Raw genomic sequence first — 23,330 nt, 5'->3', positions numbered from 1 at the left:
TGAATTGAATTTTTGAAAATGTTTTTCGACTACTGTGTACTAAACATAAACCTTTTAACACAGCATTACAGAGAGTATTATGGGTCACAAAGTCCATATGCATGACTTGTTGTGAGCCTCAATGTATACATATGAGCTTTTGTACTACTGTAGCTCCAAGTAATCGACAGACTCAGCTTTAATTTTTGCAGTGCGCCATGCAATGCACACATCACCACTATAAGCCGTTTGGTATGGGATTTGTAAAAGCAGTGTTAATGTTTATGATGTAGCATCTTTTGGATTGACAGAGACACACAGACAGACCCTTATCTTTATATTAGGGTGGATGGAGAATGTCATTTTCAATATGTATGCTAATCATGTGGTAGCGCTGCTGCCTCGCAGTTAGGAGACCCTTAAGGGTTTGCTTCCCGGGTCTGCCCTGCGTGGAGTTTGCATGTTCTCCCCGTCTCTGCATGGGTTTCCTCCCACAGTCCAAAGATGCTTTGGCGATTCTAAATTGTCCCTCGTGTGTGTGTGCCCTGCGGTGGGCTGGCACCCTGCCCGGGGTTTGTTTCCTGCCTTACACCCTGTGTTGGCTGGGATTGGCTCCAGCAGGCCCACCGTGCCCCTGTAGTTCGGATGAAGCGGGTTGGATAATGGATGCTTATCATAATTATTCATTCTCCACCCAAAAATCCTACAATTGTCCAAATTTAGATTCATTTGTAGAAAACAGTTCAAAACTAACGGAACTGTTCTGTACTTGCGATGTGTCAGAAAAGATTATTAACATCATGTCAGGCTTTGGGAGTTACAATGGTATTACTATCCTAGCAATTAATTATTATCGTGGTTTTATTTCCTTTCCACTGAAATGCATCTGGTGTTGTGGTGGGAGTGGAGTGCATGCATTACTGGGAATGTTAAACGGCTGTTTTCCGAAATGACTTAATGAAATTCAGGTTCAAGAATCAAACACGCATGCGCTCACAAGTCGGTTATACAGAACAATATTTTACCTAACGACACCCCAACTTTCTTTCATAAGGTATAAAAATTCTTCAGATGTCATGGTACAATCTTTGTAATAGTACAAAAAAAAAGTACAGGATTCAACACTAAAGTGAAATTAAACAATATTTTATAAATGTCTCAGTTTACGTACAGCCAATAAAGATGACAAACTGGAAATAATATACACTTAAATTGCTGTTCATCAAACAGACAGCCTGTGTGTGTGTGTGTGAGGTTATAAAATTACAGTGTTGCACAATTTAAAGAAACCTACAAAAATAGAAATCAAAGACAACAAGTTTAGAATACCCTGTACTTCCACACCATATTACCAACCACCGTCAGGACGCCCTCTTAGACTGTAGTGAAACGGTCTCAGTTTGCTAGGAAGATAACAACTTGTAGAGTAATAATGTTTAAAAACAGAGATGTTTTGTGTTTCATAGTAATGAATGTTTCACTGCCTGGATGGATTAAAGTCAAACCCCAGGAATTCAAAAGTATTAAAATAAAAAAGCTGGTGAAACAAACATATATTATTACAATTCTAATCACATTTCATCATCATTAAGAATTATAAACGTTCAAACAATATTGAGTTATGATCTAGCTTACTAAAAATAAACCTGCATTTAATAGACAGTGCAGTAAACCTCTAGGTTTAATAGAATAAAAGTAGTGAAGAGTGTTCCTCATAATAGTGGTCAAAGGCAGCGCTATGGCAATCGGAGTATCAACCTTACAATATATTTGTAATAAGGCTTTGTGGGAAAACAACATTTGTTTAAACTTTCTTTTATATAAATCCATCTATGCACATATTCAATGAAAATTCTACAGGATTATTCCTCTTATGCAATTATTTCTTCTGCTCATCATTATCAACGTCTAGAAGGGCAGAGCGAATTCCCAGTTTCTTTAGTTCTTCAACAAGGTCGCCATTCTGATGCATTTGAAGCAAGATATCACAGCCGCCAACAAACTCGCCATTGAAATATACCTGTGGAATGGTTGGCCAGTTTGAAAAGTTCTTGACACCTTTAACAAAATTGGAAGAAAAAGAAAATTAAGCAGCAATGAATACATTTCAATGGTTTCCTAGAAGTATAACTTATCACAGTGTAATATGGATATAACCTTTGTGATTTATTTAAACACTTTTTGTATCCCAAAAATGGGAAGGCCCCAAGATATTTAAACATTAATAATTTATTAAGAAGCATAATCTATTGAAAAAAAATAGTTCAAACAATCCAGCGTGTTTAATATGGAGCGAAAGGCAAACACAAATTTGCTGGGTCTTTAATACGGTGAGCAAGTAGAAAGCCGAGACAGACTTCAATGTTAGTAAGCTAATCTAACATGTACAACTGAAAGAATGATGAGGTTTGAATAAACAACTGCAAAATGTGACAGAATAGATCTTCTCATGTACAAAATTCAATCTTTATATTCTTGCTAATTTGTTTTTCTTTCCTTGTCCGGCACTTTGAGTTACAGTGCTTATATTAACGTGTCCTAAATTAACAAATGCTATTGGCTTTTACAGTACGAAGACACAGCCACAGCCTTCTTTTCTTTACTTTGTACAAAGTGCTCTTCTGTTGAAGTTTCAACAGGCAAAGACCCTCATTTACATAATGTCAGGGGGTCAAAGGCAGTTGTGTTTTATATTAGCCAGAATGCACAGAGGGGACTGGGTGGTCTCGTGGCCTTTGACCCCCTGCAGATTTTATAATTTTCTCTCCAGCCGTCTGGAGTTTTTTTTTGTTTTTTCTGTCCTCCCTGACCATCAGACCTTACTCTATGTTAATTAGTGTTGTCTTATTCTAATTCTTACTTTGTCTTTTATTTCAAGTTCTTCATCATGTAAAGCACTTTGAGCTCCATTATTTGCATGAAAATGTGCGACAGAAATAAATGTTGTTGTTGTTGTTGTGTAGTCTGACATCCCCAGTCTGTGACTCGCACCCAACAAAATCAAATAGGTGAGCTGCTCCTCTGTTTGTGAGGTCTGCAAACCCCGAGTGCCATCCTTGAACTCTATTTACTGTACTTCTTGATGGCCACTCATTGGTTGTCAGGTCTCGTGTACGCAGAGCCCACCCCTACGACTAAAAACAAAGTCAAACCGGAGTCGCGGTGTATTTCAGACTAGATGACTGACCATGACAGGAGTGCTCTGCCAACTGTCTTCAGCTCACTAAGATTAGGTCAATGAAATCTAGGACTGAAAATCGCTAGAAAGTCTCACGTGACAAACCTTTAGCATTTCAATTATATTTAGACCTGGCTTGAAATTTGTGACATTCTATCAAGAATATATTTGCACATTATGGATCATAGTCCTTGTACAACATTTATTTTCAGTTTGGCTGTGGTAGTTGACCTCATAATGAGCTCAGGGAATCCTGACACCTTGTAGAATTTCTGATTGTCTCATAGTCTACACTAATCTACGCGAACACTCTTTTTAATGCGCTTTGGCCTTCTAGCCTTACTAAAACATCATTTTCAACCACTGCAAGTGGCCTTTAAAGTGTATACATTTGTAAAATGCTGCCATGTAGCTGCATTGATTACAATAATGGAAGCTTTCAAAAAGCTGATATGCAAGTGTTGTGTGATTTAGGCATGAACTTCAGTTTTGAGGTGCTAACCACCTTTGTGATCCAAGGGTTACTGTTGGAATTGTCCTTACTTCTCGGCATCAGCTGACCTGTAGTACTTCATTTATTTTGGCAGGACTCATATTCTATATTTTCCATGGTGTTGGCTACCTTTTACTCATTTGTAACCTTTAAAAGCAGTTTGCTCGGACAAAGAAATACAGTTTGTTCTTTTCTTCAGGTGCTCCGTTTTCCTCATGGTTTCAGCAAATCAATCTCTCTCTGGAAAATAAAATGTTCTTGCCTGACAAACTGTGTAAACCCAATAGGAAGGACTTGTGTGTGTTTTTGCATTTCAGTGTGAATAACAAACATTTTTAGAAAACAGCAGTGTGTGACAGGAAGCTGCCCAGACCTTCACGCTTCAAACCTTATTGTTCTCATCACTTGGTGCTATAATTGATATGGACTTTTTACTGTATATTTATTGACAGTTTTGCTTTTTGCCAATTTGACAAGACAGTCTGCTTTTAGTGAATTCCTTATGATTCAATATCTTCTCCAATCCATTGTAACAATCCATTACATTACCAGCGATGTACTTGTTTTGTTACCCATCCTGGTCAAATGGGTTCTAACAATTTTAATCTGAAGGCATCTGAGAAAAAAATTATACACAAAGTCTCAGACTCTGTAGTTACTTTAGCTTTTATTTCACTTTTTGCTGTCACATTTATAAAGTCGCTGTAGTCCGTTTATTGGCACCTCTGCTCAGGATAAGCATGTTTGGAAAATGGACGGCTGGATGGTCCCTCCTGAATGTTCATTTTAGTGTGGACAGATCTAATCAATAAATTAATATTTTATGTAGCACACTTCAAAGAGAACCTAACATAGGAAGCCAGTTTCATTGCTTTCATTTTTTAAAAACATCTTCCTTTTAATTTTACAAGGAAACCAACAAATAAGCAGCATTCCAGTGATGCAAGACAATTCCAAATTAAAGTATATGATAGCAGATTACAGTGGAAAGACAGAGACATCGTGATCCTTTTTACGCTGTAGGACAGTCTGACATTATCCACTCTTTTTGCTATGGCTAGAATACAAGTCCTGCTAGACATGCTTAATGCCAGCTAAAAAGTCTCAGTTTGCCCGACGGTGCCCCTCTGCAGAATACAGACTCTGATAAGATAAGATGATTGATCACAGACCGATGAGCATATCAGGGTACCTGCGCACAAATGATCAACCTTAAAAAGCGGGGCTTATTAGCCAAGAAGCTAATAGCAAAATCTCTATTCCGTTATTTAAAAACCCTCGTAAGACCCTAACTCATTACTTCATCCATCAAGCTCGCTGCTTGACCTGGCCGTAACATCAGTTGTACATTAGAGACTCAAGTGCTTCTGGGTGGCCAAAACAAAGGTAGAGCAATCCCTTCTACTCAAAAAGGAAAACCAGTGCTGGACTGGTAAAAAAAAATAAAATGTAATATCGTCCATAACAAGAGTTGGACCAGGGGTGCCATTTGTCCAAAACCTTGCTCAGAGAGCAAGTTCTCGAGCAATGGAAGACTATATACAAAAGGGCAGATTCACCTTGCTAATAATGACAGAAGCTAACTGATCACCAGCTGACCCAGCAGATTTAACTGTGCTAGCAACCCAGGACACGGTGCATGTTGTGTGTGTGTGTGTGTGAAAACCTCAAAGAGAAACTTCAGCACCACCGACAACCAGAAAGTACGACCAAAGGTGAAGGAGAAGACACGTTCCTGAACATAGAAAGATAACAGAGCTGAAGATTCTTCTACATGTCTGGAGACGGTCAAACAGGAAAGGTACAAAGTGTTGCTTACCTCGGACCATACAAACAGCTACGCTGATCCCAAGAGCTATTCATTGTGATTTAGTAGAGAGGGCAAAGCCAACTAATTCACCATGGCATTGGCGTCACTGTAACTGAAAGGTAATACGCTTGTGAAGGTGAAGTTCTGGCTTTTAGGAGTTTCTCATCCTAAATCCAGTAAGAAACTGCAGGGTAGCATCTCTCACACGGACGCACAGAGGAATCCAATTCTGTTACCTCCGCCTGCGACTCCACTGCTCGATTTATAATTAGACTTCGTCTATTTACTGTCGAAAGCACACAAAATACAAGAAACAAAGCATTTCATCACTGCCAACCTGAAACACCAGGCTATTGTTTAGCACTCTTACCTATTAAACGTTTCACCTTAAAGGCTGTAGCAATGTTGTTGTGGCTTACAAACACTGACATTAACCTTAAAATAAGACTGAACTTACAAATTGAAAAAAGAAGCTATATTTTAATCAAAAGGTCTAGATGAAAAAAAAAGTTCAACCAAATCAGTATATGTGAAATTATAAATTTGAACACACGATATTAAAATGTACATTTAGTCTGAGTTGGTACATTCGACGCGGCCTGCAGTAACCCAGTAATTGCTACGGACTCCGACTCCACAGCCGTAGGTGCAAACACCGTTCAGTATTGTGAAGTTGAGCACATAATTAAATCCAATACAGACTTTAGTCTGATCACTTATGTACAAAAACAAGCATTTCTTGTTAAAACCTTACTTTTTTTGATTAGCTTGTTTAAAATGTCGCTAATATGCCAAAAGTGGAGTATAACCAAGATAAAAATGTATAAAAATTAATCAAGCACTAATATTTTCATTGTGGTTTCCACATTAAACTGGAGATTCTCTTCATTTTATGAAATGTGTAAAACACAGCAGCAAAAAGTGACAAACTAGAAGAAGTGCTAAACAAAAGTTTAAAAAATGAATGAACACTCCCATCAACTTCATGGCAACATATTGCTGAAAGAAGAGAATAAAAGGACTTTCAAAACTAACACATGCTCAGATGTAACGGTATCAGCTAACATGCCCGCAACTGTTATCTCTTGTGGCAGACGTCGTTCACATTCTTGGAACTGCTCTTCCCAGCTTGGCAAATGCTACATATAAAGAGAAGGAAACACAAATTCTACTCATTAGAAAGTGCTAAACTCTGCTTCAAGGGCACGTGAATGATTTAAACGCACTGCCCTACGTTTCTGGGCTGACCTGGTGGTGCAGCGGCACTTTCTACCTCACAGCTCCAAGGTCTCGATTTGGAGTCTCACACGGCCGACTCTCTGCGTGGCATTTGAATGTTCACCTCATGTATGTACGTGTGGGATTGTCGCTGGTCACTTTGCCAGCTATATCTTCCACATCCAAAAAGACATGCTTGTCAGGTTAACTGGGAATTCTAAACTGGCCTTTACTGACTAGGAATATGTGCAAGTGGGACCCCCAATGTTCTGTTCCTGTTTTGTGCCAAAAGCTGCTGGGATAACTGGATTAATCTGGTTCAAGGACATTATGCATTTTTAATAGCAGCATAAATCAAGTTTTATATTGTCATAAAGTTTAGTAGAGTAATTAGTGTTTGTTTTAATCTTGCACAGTAAAACGCTGCAGCCAAATGTATATTATTTTAATAAGAGAAAGTGAATGTCTGACTCTATTCAATTTACATTTTAGATGAAGCAACAACAGAATACATTTACTAAAATAATAACAACAGCCACCACTGACGTTTTTTTGGTACACAAGTTTCTTTCCCAGTCAAAAAAAGAACGTGTACACAAGTGTTTCCTGGGAGGAACTTGTGTCTGATCCACTGCTGGGAAGAGAAGAGAAGAGTGCAGCTCCCTAGAGGTTTGTAGTTGAAATACGAGAGTACAGTACAAAAATGTGACTAGGATAAATAATAATGATGACGGAAAGGTCATCTTAATTTTTGCTCAAATATCATGTGTATATATAAGATACGCACAGTGGAAAATGCAGGCTTTGACTTCGACAACATTTTTTAAAAATGCAAAAGCTACCATTTCATAAAAGAAACAGAGAGCTCCATAGATACTGCACTCTCCAAATGGCTTACCATCTCGACCAGAATATACCATTTGATGCTGGGTTTTATTCATTTAATATTTGCTTTAGTAAGACCACTGGGAAAGCAATGCATATGGATCAACTCAAAATTTTGAAACACTTAACACTTCCTTCCAAAAATCAGAGTAAGAATTGAGGATGTGCCATTAAGAGCGCGCAGTGGCTCAAGTTGAGAGCCTAACAAGTCTATTGACGTTTGAACAACAAACTCAACCCGTCAAGGCTTCTGCCGTTTAAAAAGAACGAACTCTGGAAAACGTCACATACTATGAAGATGTTAAATGTCAAAGTCACTACATTAAAATATGGAGCTATACGCATTTTGAATTCTGTTACTAGTAGGGATGCTACTAAATCCGGAACGGAGTATGCGAAAGGCGCTATATAAATAAAACTAAGTATTATTACTATTGTTATTATGTGATGTACTGTTAAATCCAATTATTTTTCTTTGTACTAACCTTAAATGTGTGTACGTATGATATCATTAATTGCCAGTTGTTTTGTCTTTACTTGTTTTCCTGTGGAACAACGGCTAATAATGTGTAGCTTCCTTCTACAAACAAATTCCAAAAATAATAAAAGCCTACTTAACTCAACTTAAATCTTACGTATTGATTACTGCTTTATGAACAGAACACTAACTTTCGGGATGCAAGCTAGTTTTCACTCGTTGCTTTATCACTTTTTAAGTTAATTAAGTAGTGTATTTTAGCTTCTGAATTAAACTATGAAATATTTACACTAAATTATTGATTTCATTCCAATTCTCCCAATAACCCTGGTTTAATTTAAAGTATGCATTTCTGTAACGTGTCTTATGTCTTAAACCATAACGATCACTATACCAGAACTGCGCGATGCAAAGCCCTACAAAAGAAGAAAATAACGGACAAACACTTTAAAAGCCCCGATGTTCACAGTCGGCACGACACTCACCTTGTCTTAAATCCTGGTCATCCAGAACATTAAACGATGTGTATTTATCAACGCCATGCATTCGGAGGATCTGCACTACGGCGTTACTAAAACCGCACATCGGCTGGGCTGGGGTCCCCTTCATAAACACCACCACCTTGTCCTTCTTGACCAGCTCTGCTAAGTCGGAGCTTTTCGGTGTCTCACTAAGAAATCGGGTCACAACTGAAGACGAGTGACCATCAAGCAAACACCGCTGCCTGCACAGAATGCTCCCCGGACGCATTACACGAGTTGATAATCGTATCAAGCTGTTCATTTTCAAAACTCTAAACAAGTACAATATACAGCAGAGACGTTAGCGTAAAGTTTCGCTTGTCAGAAACTCTAACTTAAATTTGAACTCTATAGGACAGTGTACAACCTATTCCACACAGATGAAGCACGCCATTGGTGCTCCGTGATTAAGTGACCGCCTTTCTTATGTTGATTTGCTGTTAGCGTGTCAATCAAATAACAAACCATCGAGTGCAAATCAAAAGGTTTAGATGACCAAAAAAGCTGTACTTTACAACTGAGCTGTAACTTTTAAAGCATCTTAGTTAAAGTGAATATGACAGTACAAAGTATAAGGTAAAATATTTAATGGATAATAACCAAATCACAGATAAATTATTCCGATTACGTTATTTCCGTTTCCGGTAAAATTTTAAACTAGCTGTTTAGGTTGCGGCGTGCTGTTGTTGCTGTAGGCAATCAGGCAATCAGTGAAGGCTGCAGCAGTGTTTGAAAGATAGGGTGTACTGACCGGCTTCGGCTTCGGCTTCGGCTTCATTTATGTTGGATGGAAGGCGGTTTGGCAGTTTGGAGAATTGATGGCAGAAAGTGTAATCGAATGGTATGAGCTGTCCAGAGAATGGTGAAAGGCAGGTTTCCGGAAAAACTATAAATACACCCGAATTGATTCGGGAGCCGGTGTGTCGTCCAGTCGTAAAGTAGGTGGCCTTTACCTTTAAAAAAAGGAACGAATAATACAATATTTTGCTCTATCTGAAGCAAATGCAGCTAAATTTTTAAGAGATCGGACACTTTTGGTGCATTTAAAAGCTAGACAGCAATGTGAGATGGCTTTTCGGTTAAAACCTACTGCATGACAGGCAAAACAGTACTACCGGAGAAATGTTGGTAATGCGGACTAATTACGAGAATGCCTCTAGATGTTATCCATTAACCAAGTTTAAAATAATTTTGTGAATCATATACAGTATTTGTGAACGATAAACGTTTAAAAGGATTTTGTGATGAAGTGAGAGAGAGCACGTACCTACCATCCATCCATCCATCCATCCCACTCGCGGGGCCGCAGGAGCCGATTGCACACACGTTTAGACTGGCGTAAAGAAGTTATCGGATAGGCTTCATTTGAATCACAGGAGCTCTGCGTGTATGTGCCATTTCCACTGTGATGTTTGATGGTCAGGCGTTTGGATATATAGCAGCTGTGTGGAAGGTTTAAAGATGCGAGCTGATGTGCTGGAGTTTATAAATACAAACGCGGCGAAGATGGCTTTAGGACAAAATGGGCTTTAATATACAGGATGCCCTGTAGAAAAGAAAGCTGTAAATGCACAACATGGTACAAATTTGGGCATTAGATGCACAGGCTGTTCAGGAAGTGCTAAAAGCTGTAGCGATGGGGCAGAGTAACATTGTTAATATCGAAAAGGTGGAGTAGGGGATTGTACATATCCAGAGCTGGTGCAGTATCTAAAAAATGTTAGGAGTTGTAAAGAAACCGTCTTGTTGATAGATGGACGCCCTTGTAACGGGCACAATATATCCTACATAGTGGTGGTCTATGATATAATTGTCATTACAATGTATGTAAGAGCTTGCTACATTTTTGAAACAGTTATTTAAAAGAAATGGTTTCAGTGTGAAGTACATTTCCTGCATCTTTGCTCCACAGTCAAGCTCAGTAGGTGTAGGATGTGCACCTTATGCCAGCTAACATTAAATAAGAGATCAAGAAGATGCTCTGCTTTTCAGTTCGATAAGGTAAGTGTAGTCTGTGCTTGATTGTATGTATACATTCTCCATTTGTCTTTAACTGTACGTTTTCACGATTGCCTGCAGGCCTGTGTCATCTGCCCCAGGTTGCAGTCATGCCTGGGGTGTATCAGGGCAGGCGCATAGAGATGAGAGGAAGCTAAGGCAAGGCTGCATCAGTCATTGCAGGCCATGTGCGATGTTCCTCTAACAGCATCTCTCCTGTTTCCACGGCGATGGCAGATTGGTCACTGTTCTGTCATCTATCAGCAAACAGGTAGAGCAAAATCCAGTGCAGCTAAGATATTCTTTGGAGGTCTGAAGTTCATTTCTCCAAACACTTAAAGCTGCTACACATACGCCCTTTTACTAATCACGGTTAAGTATGTAAAAGTTGCTCACATTCAATATTGAAGTAGTTGTGATGCTGTAAATGAATTCTGGGTAGATAGCAGCACAAATTACTAACTATATATTTGGTTGTTTTCTTTCAAATTTTCTCTTGCTTTAGAGTTCTAAATTAGTATGAAAAAACCTAAAAGGCTGCTGTTTCCTTGTGAGGGGTTATATCATGAACTTTGTCTTCTTTGTTTTCAGGGCAGCTGATGGGCTCTTGTAAGGAGATATTTTATTGAATACCACATCAACTTGTTATTCACCTGCCATTATCTTACAGAAACAAATTCTTGAGGCTATGGATTTGATTTACTTTGTCTACACCAGAGTCGGCATACAGAATGAATGAGTACAGTCACATTTTTGGAGAAGCACAATTGAATACGTGTTTTACATACTCTTAAAGACATTTTCATTTAAAGATTTATTCTTACTGTTTGTAAATTGTAAAATGTTGATAACCTGTGCATAAACTACTTTTCAAAACACTTTAAAATTTACTTTTCTTTAATTGTGCCATCCAAAAAAGCAGTTTTTATTTAGAACTTGTGAAATAGAGTTTCAAAATGTTAAATGAGAAACATATTATCCTAATTGCTGTGTACCTCTTGAAACATTAATTTGCATTGATTTGTGGAATTTCTTTCCTTTTTAGTTTTTTGAGCTGATTAGTTATGTTGTGACAAAGTAATGTTTATAAAGTCCTTTATAATCGAGTTACATTATTTTTGGCTGTAGCAATTCCTGACATAGAAAGAATAGCACACTTAGTAAAGAGAAATGGCAATCTATCATTGACTGACTTTCATTTCAAAATGAATCTGTAAAAGTGAATGAACTTTGCAAGTTTAAGTGCATTGATTAAAAAACATCAAGTTCTATAATGAAACTGGTTCCCCTGTGGATTGCTACAAGAGAGGCAGGTCAAGAGCTCCCTCTGCTACATACGATAAGTTTAGTAGAGTGTCCAGACTTAGACATCAACAATTTACTGCGCCTACGATTAAATCCCAAATAAATTACAGAGTCACAGAGTTTTAAGCAACAATTATATTTCAACCTGGTGGACTTCAGTCAATGCTATGCTTTGGTCTCATAATTCAGAATGGCCGAGTTTTGGTTGTGTAAGAGTTATTGGGCAAAAAGGAAGGTAATGGGGCGCTACAGCAGGTGACTTGGTCTTCTCCATTCACCTGTGCTAAACCCAGTGGAAATTTATATAAAAACTTTATATGGCACCCTGCGTGGGGTTTGTTTCGTGCCTTGCACCCAGTGTTGGCTGAGATTGGCTCCAGCAGACCCCTGTGACTCTGTAGTTGGGATATAGCGGGTTGGATGATGGATGGAAATTCACTGTTTAACATTGTTTAAATGGTTACTAGGCCTGGGTAACAAATATAGATTTTTCTGATAGTTATTTTTTCGTTTAAACAATTCAATATCAATTTTTAGTTTCAAGATCGATCTTGTGAATCTCGATCCTGCTTAAATACTGTATGTAGGTTTTCGCTTGTCTTCATTTTTGGCATCCAATCCAGTAGATGTTACTAACACACCTGTTAAGGTGTTTTGTGTCCCCTTTAACCGAAATCTGCATCTTTGACACTTAAATCAGAGGTGTGGACTTACTGGGAATTCAAATGGTGTGTCAGTTAAGAACAGCTGGATAAAAGCAAAGCCGTATGTAAGATGTGCAACTCGAGGCCTTCATTATTGTTGTAAAACAACAAATTTGAGAAATCATTTATCCCAAAGTCACCAATACACGTAATCTCAGTCAACATCCAAACAAGTTGAGCCTAAACGATCTACACTGGAGGCGGCTAGTAGCTCCAAACGTCATGCCCAAAAAAGAACAATGTGCAGCAGTTTTTATGTGTAAAGTTAAGAGACCCTACACCATTGTTAAAAACAAAGGCTTAAAACAAGTGATACAGGTTTTTGAACTTCGGTATGCTATACCAACCAGAATGGAATTTAGCTGAGTGATTTTACCTGGGCTATATGAAGGTCTTACACAAAGCATTGTGACATCTCTCCGGCTAGTGGAGACAGTAACCCTAACTTGCAACAGCTTAACATCCAGGACAGCAGATTCCTACGTGACAATCGCACATTAACAACGACTAGGCACCTATGCAGGGTGTGTTGCAGACTCTGCAGTGCTGTGAAAAAAGGTTTTATTTTTATTTTTTATTTATTTATTTAAAGCACAATGATATTATATTCCACATCTTCCAAGTAAGCAATTCTTCTTAAATGTCACTCCATGCTTATGCCTATTTTATGAAGTCACTATGTAGACACCCTTCAAATAAAGTGTTACTGAAATTTGTCACATACTTGTTAATGTTCTCTATGCATGCTTAAATAAATTCTAAAAAAAGCCCAGCACCTCAAAGATATCAGTGCACACTAATTTAATGAAGATAAAATCGATTTCAAATCGAATTGAGTCATTGTGAATCAGAATCAAATTGAATTGGGCCACCCAGCCCTAATGGTTACTGTTCTTTCCACATCCTTAATAGAAAGCATTATTTGAACAATGTGCAAGGCACCATGCTCTTGGGATTGATCGTATTCTCAAACCTGCTTAATCCAGTTCAGAGTTGCAGGATTCTGAAGCCCCTTTTAGTTGAATTGGCTTTAGACAGAGCCCCTATATATCGTCACACTTGTGCACACACCCACAAGGCTAATTTGGAGTTGGCAATAAATGTAACAGTCTTTGGGGATATATGGAGGAAAATTGGAGTTCCTGGGGAAATCTCTGTGTTGACCTGTGGAGAACATACTGTGAACACAGGACGCTGGATCTGTGGTGCAGCCGTGCTAATGACTCGGCCACTCTATAAATGGTGTGAAATCTGAGGTTGCCTTCTTCTGACTACCATACACCCTAATGTAACTGCTTCTTCTTTTGCATATGTATCGACTGTTTCTAGCGGAATAAACCATAAAAGAGAATTGGGGTGAATTTCTTTGGGTAATTATTGATAGTAGGACCGTATTTCATACTATGTCTACCTCTTTCAGTTATCTTCCATAGGGCAGGTCTTTCAGTCGCCAGTTTCTTTTGTTATTCTTTTAATTTCTTTTGCTCTACCATTTTTCAGATAATATGTATATCAGCTCTTGTCTTTGCCTTCCTCTTCATTTCTTTCCCTGCATTTTACTCTTCAAAACTGTTTCCAACAATCTTTTATCTCATTACATGTCACATCCATTTTTGTAGCCACCTTCTCACTGTTTTTTCCAACATGCTCCTTTTTTACCAGTCCCTTCCAGCACTTTTTCATTGCATAATTTATAGATCCAAATAATCTTTTCCACACATGAGTTCAAATACTTCCAATCTATTTAAATTCCTTTTCCTTATTGACCATATCTCTCTGTGCTCCATACAATGCGACACTCCCAATTACCGTTTTTATTACTCTTTTCTTTAGTGTTCTATCCATTGTTTTTTAACGCAGTCCATTTCACATTGAAGGCTGTTTTCCCATTGTTAAACATATTTTAATTTCGTTTTCAATTCTTCTGTCCCCTGAGAACATACTTCTCTAAATAACTAAAGTTGTCTGCTTCTTCGAATATATGTTCTCCAATTTGTATTACTACAGGTTTCATCGTTCTTTACATTGATCTTCATTCCATACTTCTTACATGTATAATCTCACAAGTTCATTAGTTTCTTGTTTGCTGTTATTCATTCATTGTCTGCATATCTTACTGACGTAATCCACCTTCCTCGTACTTGCACTCTCAATTTGTTTGTCGGAGCTTCTGTAACTGTACTCTTGTCATAGATATTACACAGGATTGATGAGCGGGAGCATCCTTGTCTATTACCTTTTCCTTTTTTTTATATGCCTCAGAAAGTCCATATATGGTTTTTACTTTTCTGACAGGTACATTTATAGATTCCAAATACGTCTTATGTCCTGCTAATCTACTCCTGTGTCACCCAGTATACCTAGCACTTTGCCCAGTTTACACACAGCTATACCTGTCGTTCCATCTGGAGGACAACAGGGTATCAGCTAGAGTTTCTGCATGTCTTGCTGATACCTCAGCTTCGATGAAGGACCACCATCTACAGCAAAAACTGAGCTGCTTGTGATCCTGACCAACCAGTCTCCTCATCTCTGTACAGCTTGGCTCACTGTTGCTAACACCTGCCACGTCAAGGTGGTATTTGACGAGCAGCTATTTTTTTCTGACCACATTTCTCATTCTTGCAGGTTCACGCTGTACAACATCTGCAAGATTAGACCTTATCTAACAGAATATGCAGCACAGCCTCTGGCTCAGGCTTTGGTCTTGTCACATCTGGACTACTGCAACTTGCTTCTGGCAGGAGCACCCACATTTGCCCTATCAAGCCCCTGTAGATGATCCAGATTCAGGTGGCCTGATTATATTTAACCAGCTGAGACGGGCACATGTCATTTCTCTCTCTTCAGGCTGCTGCTGCATTGGCTCGCTGTAATGGCACGTGTTAAGTTCAAATTTCTTACACTTGCCTACAGAGTAGTCAGTGGGTCAGCGCCTGTGTATATGGAGACACTGGTGAAGTACTATACTCCATTTCACCAACATCTGGTGATGCCATCTCCACATGGCAATGAAGTCTCAATCCAGATTCTTTTCCTATTTAGTTCCTAGTTGGTGGAATGGACTGCTGACTCCCTCAATGTATTTAAGAAGCGATTGAAGACCCATGTGATCTGTGAATATCTGTTGAATTGAGTGTCAATATAATAGAAACCATAGCACAGAGAGAAGTGTGCGCATTGCAACAGGTAAACACGTCGTAAGTGTAGGAAGGACGGTCCTTGGGTGTGTGTGAACTGTTAACATTTGAATCTGATGGTTGCATATAGCGCAGAACTGATCTCTCTGTACTATTCTGTCATCTGCATGTCCTGGAATACAAAAGAAACCATGCACCAAAATGTGGAGACTGGGCGAGATTGGAAAAATAAAATACAGTCACTGATTACAAGCGCAAGAGGGCGTGCAAATGAATATGAATAATGTTGCATCAGTGCCACAATGTTTTCTGAAATGTACTATACAGGTCATAAAATGAATTATTCCAAATATGTAAACCTTTGTCCCTGCTTTATTGTCAGTGCGGCTTTGACATCATGGACCATAAGGTTTACACTAATTCAGCATGAGCGGGAACACTCAATAAAACTGAATAGAAAAACATCAAGTGTCAATGAGATAGGAAGAAGGGAGATTCACCAGCGTTTGTGTGTTAGCTTTTATCCATCCAGATCAGAGAATTTCCAGTTCCATTGTCTCAAAACACCACTCACCTCTACAGTTATTCCCAGTTTCAGATAAAAACTAACAGCGTCAGATCCCGTTGGGGGGACGGTAGTGTGTATCGTGATCGTGACTGAGAGAATAAAAGTGAAAAACGCAAACTTTTACAAGTCCTATAAATGTACGCCGGCTGTTACAGACGCAAATCAAATGTATGTGTTTATTGCGTAATATTAACAATAAGATCAGCTCACTACTCAAAACGGTAAATATACGAGGCAGTCAGGATCAAACCTGTAGCGCCACAGAAGCCCTTTTGTGAAAGTGTTTATTTGATCTTTGGACTTCAGCCTTCACACATTATACACGTCATGTCTACATTTTGTCATTTGTTACTAAAACCTGAAAAACGTTTCTGTTTTAACAATGTGTTTACAGTAGAAACGGAACACATATGAAATGCATGTGTTCCAAATAACGATCTGTTATTCCCAATCTAAAACTCCAGCACTTCACTCCCAGATAATCAATCAAGGCATGAGCTGGGAAAACTCTGTGCACGTTCTGCGGCGGTGGGGTGGATGGAATAGCAGGCTGCTTGCTGCTTGTCTTTATCTGCACATTTACAGGACAAAAGACACTTACAGAGACGTGCGAACGGATTTAAGGTGAGCCGGGTTTATTCGTAGGCTTTGGTAATTCTAATGTTAAGGCAGAGCACCACCTGAGAAGACACTCGGCACCAGCTGATGTCTATGAATCACAGATTTCAAGCAGTCATTGCATGCATAGGATATGCAACAAAGAGCTAAATATGACTGCTTTAATGGACCTGCCATTGCTGTGTCTCATACTATATGGCACCTTGAAACGGGGGACCATGTAGAAAGTGTTGTCATTTCTATACGGTGTGACCGAAAGGTATACACAGACCATTAAAAGAGAGACATTTTAATACACATTGTTTGTATTTTTTAAAACTGTGGAGCAGCGTGGCAAATAAAAAAAACGAGTCTTTGTCCCAAACATTACGGAGGGCACTTTATAAATACAATCAAAACTGAGTCTTAAACTCTTATCAATCACATTTGAGGTCATTTTCTTAATGAACTGTCGTTATCGGTGCCGGCATCTTCTAATAAAAGAGAACAGCAGCTCGAATCAAGTCCAGAAAAGCAGGAAGAGTTGTTTTCTTTTCGCGCTCTCGTGGCGCAACGACGGGAAACTGCGGTTAGAGCCGCCGTGCGCGTGACCGACAGCCTGTCGCACATACAACTCCGTCGGCGCGCGCTCCCGTGTGTTCGTCTTCATCGGTTACTCCGAGTATCTCCTGCTCTAGTCTCGAGAATGAATGTAGACGGTATGATGTCAGGAATGTAGTAGGCTGTTTCCCGACGTAAGGGGCAGGCCCTCTAGTTCAGAATCTACTGCTGCTCGTGGGTAGACGCAGTTGTTATTGATTGTGGCGGAGGGCCTGGCACCAAGTGTCAGGCGGACATGTCGTTGTTGCGCGCCCAAGCGGTAAGTGCCACCGAACGTTCCGTTCTTCCCTGTTCACCGTACGTTGCCGGCATTTCTATTCGGTGTGCACTATTCTAATAACTTGCCATCAACTTTACGCGCAGTGCAGTGAATCGTGTAGTTTATGTTGTCTATAAATACGGATGGTTATCAAGGGCTAATCTTGAGCGAGTCTTTGGGAGTGTGTAAAGATACGGAGTTTGGATATTTGTGGGTTAACAAACAAAAAAGTGCAGAGCTGTCAGTTCTTAGTTGTGTGCGACTTCACGTGGATTTTGTTTTGCACCCGGCTGATCCATTCATTCTGTAGCTTTATTTGGCAGCAAACCTAAACGAAGCGATTTTGTATTTGACATCTGCTGTCAGACGCATTACTATTTATAGTAGCCTCTGAAATGAGATTAGATACAAAGTCAAAGTTGGGGGTAGGAAACATTTGAGGCTTTAAAGCGAAAATAAAACAATGATTGAAGTTTACACGTCAAAGCATGCACATGGCTAGGTACTGATAAAAGTATCGGTAGACGAGTTTCAAACTGAGATCTGAGTGCCCTGCCCGGACAATCCTTTACTTTGATATTGAGCCTGCCAGATGTTTTGTGTTTGCTTTATGTGACACTTACTCAAATTCATTTTGGGCGTGGCATGTCGTTTTTATTTAAAGTAACCTTTTCAGAATTTATACTTCCTAAAATATTTAACACAATAGAAACTATAATTCCAACCATATAAAAAAGTAAGCGCAAATGAACTGAAGATGATGCGGTCAGGTCACTTATACTTTAGTACATGCCACGCCCGGATACTTTGGGTTAGTCTTTGGGTACAGTATGAAATGAGGTATTAAAAATAAAATTAGTTGGTTCGGGAACGTTTGATTTAAATAAGCTTTGAAAATAATAGGTTTCTCTCCCAAGTTATTTATTTATTTATTCTTTATGTGAGAGTTGAAACAAATATGGGTGGGGCTGGCACTAATGGTTTAAAAGGGGACCTGACCGGCCGTTTAAAATTTGAAACATACGCCAGTTTTCAAAACTGTTATATCCTCAACTGCAACACATCCCAAAAGCTTTGTGTTAAAGGCAGGAAGCAACCATGGGCAGGATGCCAGTCCATCTTAGGGCACACTTGGAGACACACTCATACCGGGCCAGTACGACTCCAGTTGACCTAAAGATGCATATATTTGGGACGTGGGAGGGAAAAACATGCAGACTTATGAAAAATGTGCAAAATCATAGCTTGGAAGTTTGGACTTAATGAAGAATACTTCACAAAAATGAACTGAATTGAATCCATTATGAAAGACAGTGCCTGAATGCAAATGCAGTTCCACTCTCTTTGGTGCTGTAAGGTAGCAGTACTAACAAAAACCCGACAAGGACATCACAATTTTAAACAGTCTAGTGTTGTCTTAATTTAAACTATCCATCTATCTATTATCCAACCCGCTATATCCTAACTACAGGGTCACGGGGGTCTGCTGGAGGCAATACCAACCAACACAGGGCACAAGGCAGGAAAAAAACCCCAGGCAAGGCGCCAGTGCACCTAACCTGCATGTCTTTGGACTGTGGGAGGAAACCCACGCAGACACGGGGAGAACATGCAAACCCGGGTCTCCTAACTGCGAGGCGGCAGCACTACCCGCTGCGCCACCATGCCACCTAATTTGGGAGAACATGCAAACTCCACGCAGGGAGGACCTGGGAAGCAAACCCGGGTCTCCTAACTGCAAGGCGGCAGCACCACCCGCTGCACCACCATATTTAAACCAAATTTTATTAAAATTACCAGGAAGGGGTAGTCAATTTAAAACAATAAGGTATTCATAACAGATTTATTTGAGTTACTTTTTATTTATAAAATCACCTTCTATTGAAATCACTTTTAAAAAATATTTTATACATCGTATTATAAGGAATGAGTTATATCAAGCGTTCTTACCCACATTACTTTTAAGGTCACATTACAGTATGTAAAACACAATCCAGTCAAAAATGCAATGAATATAATAACATTTACAAGAAAGAGTTGAGATGCTTGGGGCCAGAGTCAGACCTGACGTCCTCATATAAACTGACATTAACAAGTAATTAATTTACATTCGACTGCAGTCTGATGGGAAACAAACGTGACACTGTCAATACAAAACTAGGAGAAGGGTATGCCCCTGGCAGGTACGTTTTAGACATTATACAGTATATTTCTTTATGTTAGGATAAATGTTTTATATTTTAAGGAAAATGCAACCAGGCTGTAAATCTTCCTTGCCAACTAACTATGCAAAAAGTATTATTGAGCACCTTGACATTTGTTTAAAAGTCTTGTTTAGTAATGTAAGATATTTTCATTTATTAAGGGGTTGGCCTCACCTGTCATGTTCTCTAGAGAATCTGTTCAAACTAGTCTGGGACTGAAACGAGGTGTGTTTTTTTGTTGTTTTTTTTTTTTGTTTTTCAAGTTTCCACATAATTTGAATGCCTTGGTGCCTGACAGTCCTTTGCCGTTTCATTTTCACTCATCTGGACGTTTTGGCACATGTTCAGATATGCACTTCCTTGAATTTAATTTGTAGATGTCGACAAACTTCCCCTAACCAAAAAAAACCTTGCTTACATTTTTACATTGCAGAATAAATATACAATTAAAAAATGTAAGTTTATCTAAAAAAAACAAAACACAGTAAATTGACATCTATCAGAAATACCAAGAGGCTTGGGACCATCACACTGTTTATTGTATTAAATTTGCAAGATATTTGCATCTGTGAAGCACAGAATATCTGTGACTTACAAAGTGTTGGGTATTGTAATCACACTGAAAAATGGCATCAGAAACCTACAGTGTAAACCTTTGTAATAAATTGCTTCCTAAGTTGAAGACCACGAGCAAATGAAATTCACATGACATGACATTATCTATGGTTACTTTTGAGTGCACACATGTTATAGTGTATGGGTATTTCTGTACATCTACCCCTGTGTTCACCTTTGGCAGTTATAACAGACTCTTTGGCATATGGATAGCATGTCTTTTGTGTCACTATACAGTATGTTACAAGTACACTGGATATATTGTGTATACAGTTCTTTACTTATAACTTTCATAGTATGCTCTTTGTTGCAGTACAAGCTAGCGAATCTCTATATATCTGACTGTAATCCTTGACCGCGTCGTACACATCTGTTTAGGAGTATCAGATTTAGAATCGAGCTGCAGAGCTCATCAGCAAATTAACTTTATGCGTGTCAAGTCATATTTTCAATGTTTCTAATAATATCTATGGCTTGTGGAACCATTTCATTATATACATTTGGTTGTGCTTTGTTATTTACAAAGTCAACGCTCGCAGTTCAGATAAAAGTTGCATACTCTACACACAGAGTTTAGAGTTCCACCTGATTGATCTACAGTACGTTACTTTTAAGCAGTAAGGGATGAACAGTTATGTAAAGAAGATCAGGTATCTTGTGGTCTTGTTCAGACCTCGGGTAGAAGTGATCATGAACGTGACTAACAAATCAGTGTGGTGGCAGCAGTTTTTTGGATGTGCCACCCATCCGTTGTAGTGAAGATGAAAGTAAGTCCTCAGACAAATGTTTTGATTTCTGTTGTACATCCCCATTCATTCTCACTTAAGGTCTTAGACTGTGGGTGGTGACCCAAAAATGAGATCATCTGTACAACGAGATACCTGGGAAGGGTTGCTAGATTTAGTCTCTGTGACGGGGTAAGGCACTCCGCAATATGATGTGCAGTCAGGATGCCCTCACTACTGTCCTGCAAGGATAAAAAGCTCGGCCCAGTGGGAGATGACTCAGGACATGCTGGAGAGATTATATTGGTTGCCCGGTCTGGGAGAATCAGAAGAGTATGCAGAGACCCATGATAAGCTTCCCTTAAAAGGCTCAGTCAAAACCCTTTATGAACTTACACATTTCTAGCATTAAAAACTCCATTTTTGCTGTTTAATAACTGATAGAATCTTGGCAATCCCGACAGAGTATCAACCACACAGTTTGAGAGATTTCTTCGCCATTAATGCTGTTTACTGATAATGTTCACTTCAAGGAGAATTGTAATTCCACTTAATATTCCACTTTATTGTAAGTTATACATTATTCTTTTTTATTTGTTATCTTACATGCACATGACCAATAGAATTGTATTATTATCTGCTTTATTCTTTACGAATCACATGCAAACTCTTAGAGTTTGCAATATCTGAGCAGAGCTCTTGGAACACATTATGCAAGAAAGTATATTTCTCTACAGAACAATGCTTGTAAGTACCGTTTAATCAAGGATTTAGTGGTAATAATTATGATGGCAGTTTACATATTTAGGAACTTACAGTGGTCCTAGAAAAATAAATTGGATAAATGTCTAAGTACTACAGTATTTTCAAATGAACATCTACTGTACATATAGTACAGTATTTCAGACTAGACCCATTTTTTACTATATCATTTACTAATGATGTTATTTCTATCATCATTTAAACAGAAAATATAGATCATTGCTTTCATCCCATTATTTGATCCTACATATAGACATGACTGAATAGGGTCAGTTCTTAGACACAGGCAAACATGCAAACCTCATATATTTTATATGCTATTTGAAAATGTCTTCCAGGGTAATGGTTCTGCTAAATGTGTATATGTGTATATATATATATATATATATATATATATATATATAACATATTGTTTTTTGTTAATGACGTTTTTATGAATTAATAAGGTCACGAAAATAATAAAAGACATCAGTGAGGTGCAGTGTGTTTTAAGTAAAGGAGCACTCACCCCAGGCAGCCCAGTTTTCCACCCCAGCAATCAGTGGAAAAAAACAAGTTTAGCTCTGAAGGAGGTTAGGAGGAGAGGAAGAAAAAAATCCAAGATCAAGTTACGTAGACAACTAATCACGACTCCTCCCAATAAGCCTACAGACATTGTTTGCTGAAGACAGTCAGTTTATAATACCGTTATAATATAACATTTAAAAAATTTAATTTCCAAAAAATCAAATATAATTTTGTGAAGGATTTCCTGCAAGACGTTAGGGACAGTGTAGCTGGAGTCGTACCCAAAGTACAGTAGCATATGTTTGAAAGATGAGAGAGAGGTAGGAAAAATTTGAAGGAAGAAAGAAATTTTATAGGAAAGTTTAGTAGAAATAAATTTTGAAACTATTCACTATAAAGAATATGTTCAACAGAGTACCTAGCACTAGCACCTCTGGAAAGATCAACTAAGCCAGAGGGAATCATCGGTAACACTCATAGCAAAATACCTGCAGGAGGTTAGATGCTAAACATATTAACAAAGAAAGCCACTCGAGTAATGAACTTGCGTCCAAATGCTGGCAACCGTCAAAACTCCCTATGCAAATTATGTTAATGAACTTTTACATTTTAATGATCAGTCATATAAATATTGTCTTCTTTATACAGTACAACTGATAATTTGAAATGGACGGATTTAAATCCTCTGTTAAGTCAGCCATTACTATGAGCAGCCTTGGTAGCAATTATGTCTGGGAGTAACTCTGGGTTTGTCCCATCTGTG

The 23,330-nt window shown here is 38.6% G+C and overlaps 2 protein-coding genes, 1 long non-coding RNA gene and 1 other non-coding gene across 5 annotated transcripts in view; 3 read left to right on the top strand and 1 right to left on the bottom strand.

Moving 5' to 3' along the window:
• Positions 1-1,104: 1,104 nt before the first annotated feature.
• Positions 1,105-8,945, bottom strand: glrx5 (glutaredoxin 5 homolog (S. cerevisiae)). The gene is made up of 2 exons (XM_039770866.1): positions 8,527-8,945; positions 1,105-2,037 (listed from the first exon to the last, which is right to left on the bottom strand). Exons 1-2 carry the CDS (start codon positions 8,822-8,824, stop codon positions 1,859-1,861), a joined length of 477 nt encoding a protein of 158 aa, XP_039626800.1. The 5' UTR covers positions 8,825-8,945; the 3' UTR covers positions 1,105-1,858.
• Positions 8,946-9,212: 267 nt separating this feature from the next.
• On the top strand, positions 9,213-11,741 carry LOC120540264. Of its 2 annotated transcripts, XR_005635786.1 has the most exons (3): positions 9,213-9,500; positions 10,475-10,563; positions 11,152-11,741. It is a non-coding gene; the product is annotated as an uncharacterized LOC120540264 (long non-coding RNA). The 2 variants fall into 2 exon arrangements; XR_005635785.1 differs by having other exon boundaries at positions 9,214-10,563.
• On the top strand, positions 10,641-10,912 carry LOC120541817. Its single transcript, XR_005636091.1, has one exon.
• Positions 11,742-17,578: 5,837 nt separating the features above from the next.
• Positions 17,579-23,330, top strand: part of syne3 (spectrin repeat containing, nuclear envelope family member 3) — a 63,684-nt gene continuing 57,932 nt past the window's right edge. Inside the window, 1 exon segment of the mRNA XM_039773382.1 lies at positions 17,579-17,754. The gene's annotated coding sequence lies outside the window, so the exon portion shown is untranslated.

Source organism: Polypterus senegalus, chromosome 12 (genome assembly GCF_016835505.1).
Source record: "Polypterus senegalus isolate Bchr_013 chromosome 12, ASM1683550v1, whole genome shotgun sequence".
Taxonomy (NCBI): Eukaryota; Metazoa; Chordata; class Cladistia; order Polypteriformes; family Polypteridae; genus Polypterus; species Polypterus senegalus.
This window is presented reverse-complemented; position numbering and strand designations above follow the sequence as displayed.

Bases quoted from the DNA above. Each gene is read 5' to 3' on its own strand.
- glrx5 (XM_039770866.1), bottom strand. From the start codon at position 8,824: ATGAACAGCTTGATACGATTATCAACTCGTGTAATGCGTCCGGGGAGC. The intron at 2,038-8,526 runs GTGAGTGTCGTG...ATTTTGTTAAAG, and splicing joins TGACCAGGATTTAAGACAAG to GTGTCAAGAACTTTTCAAAC.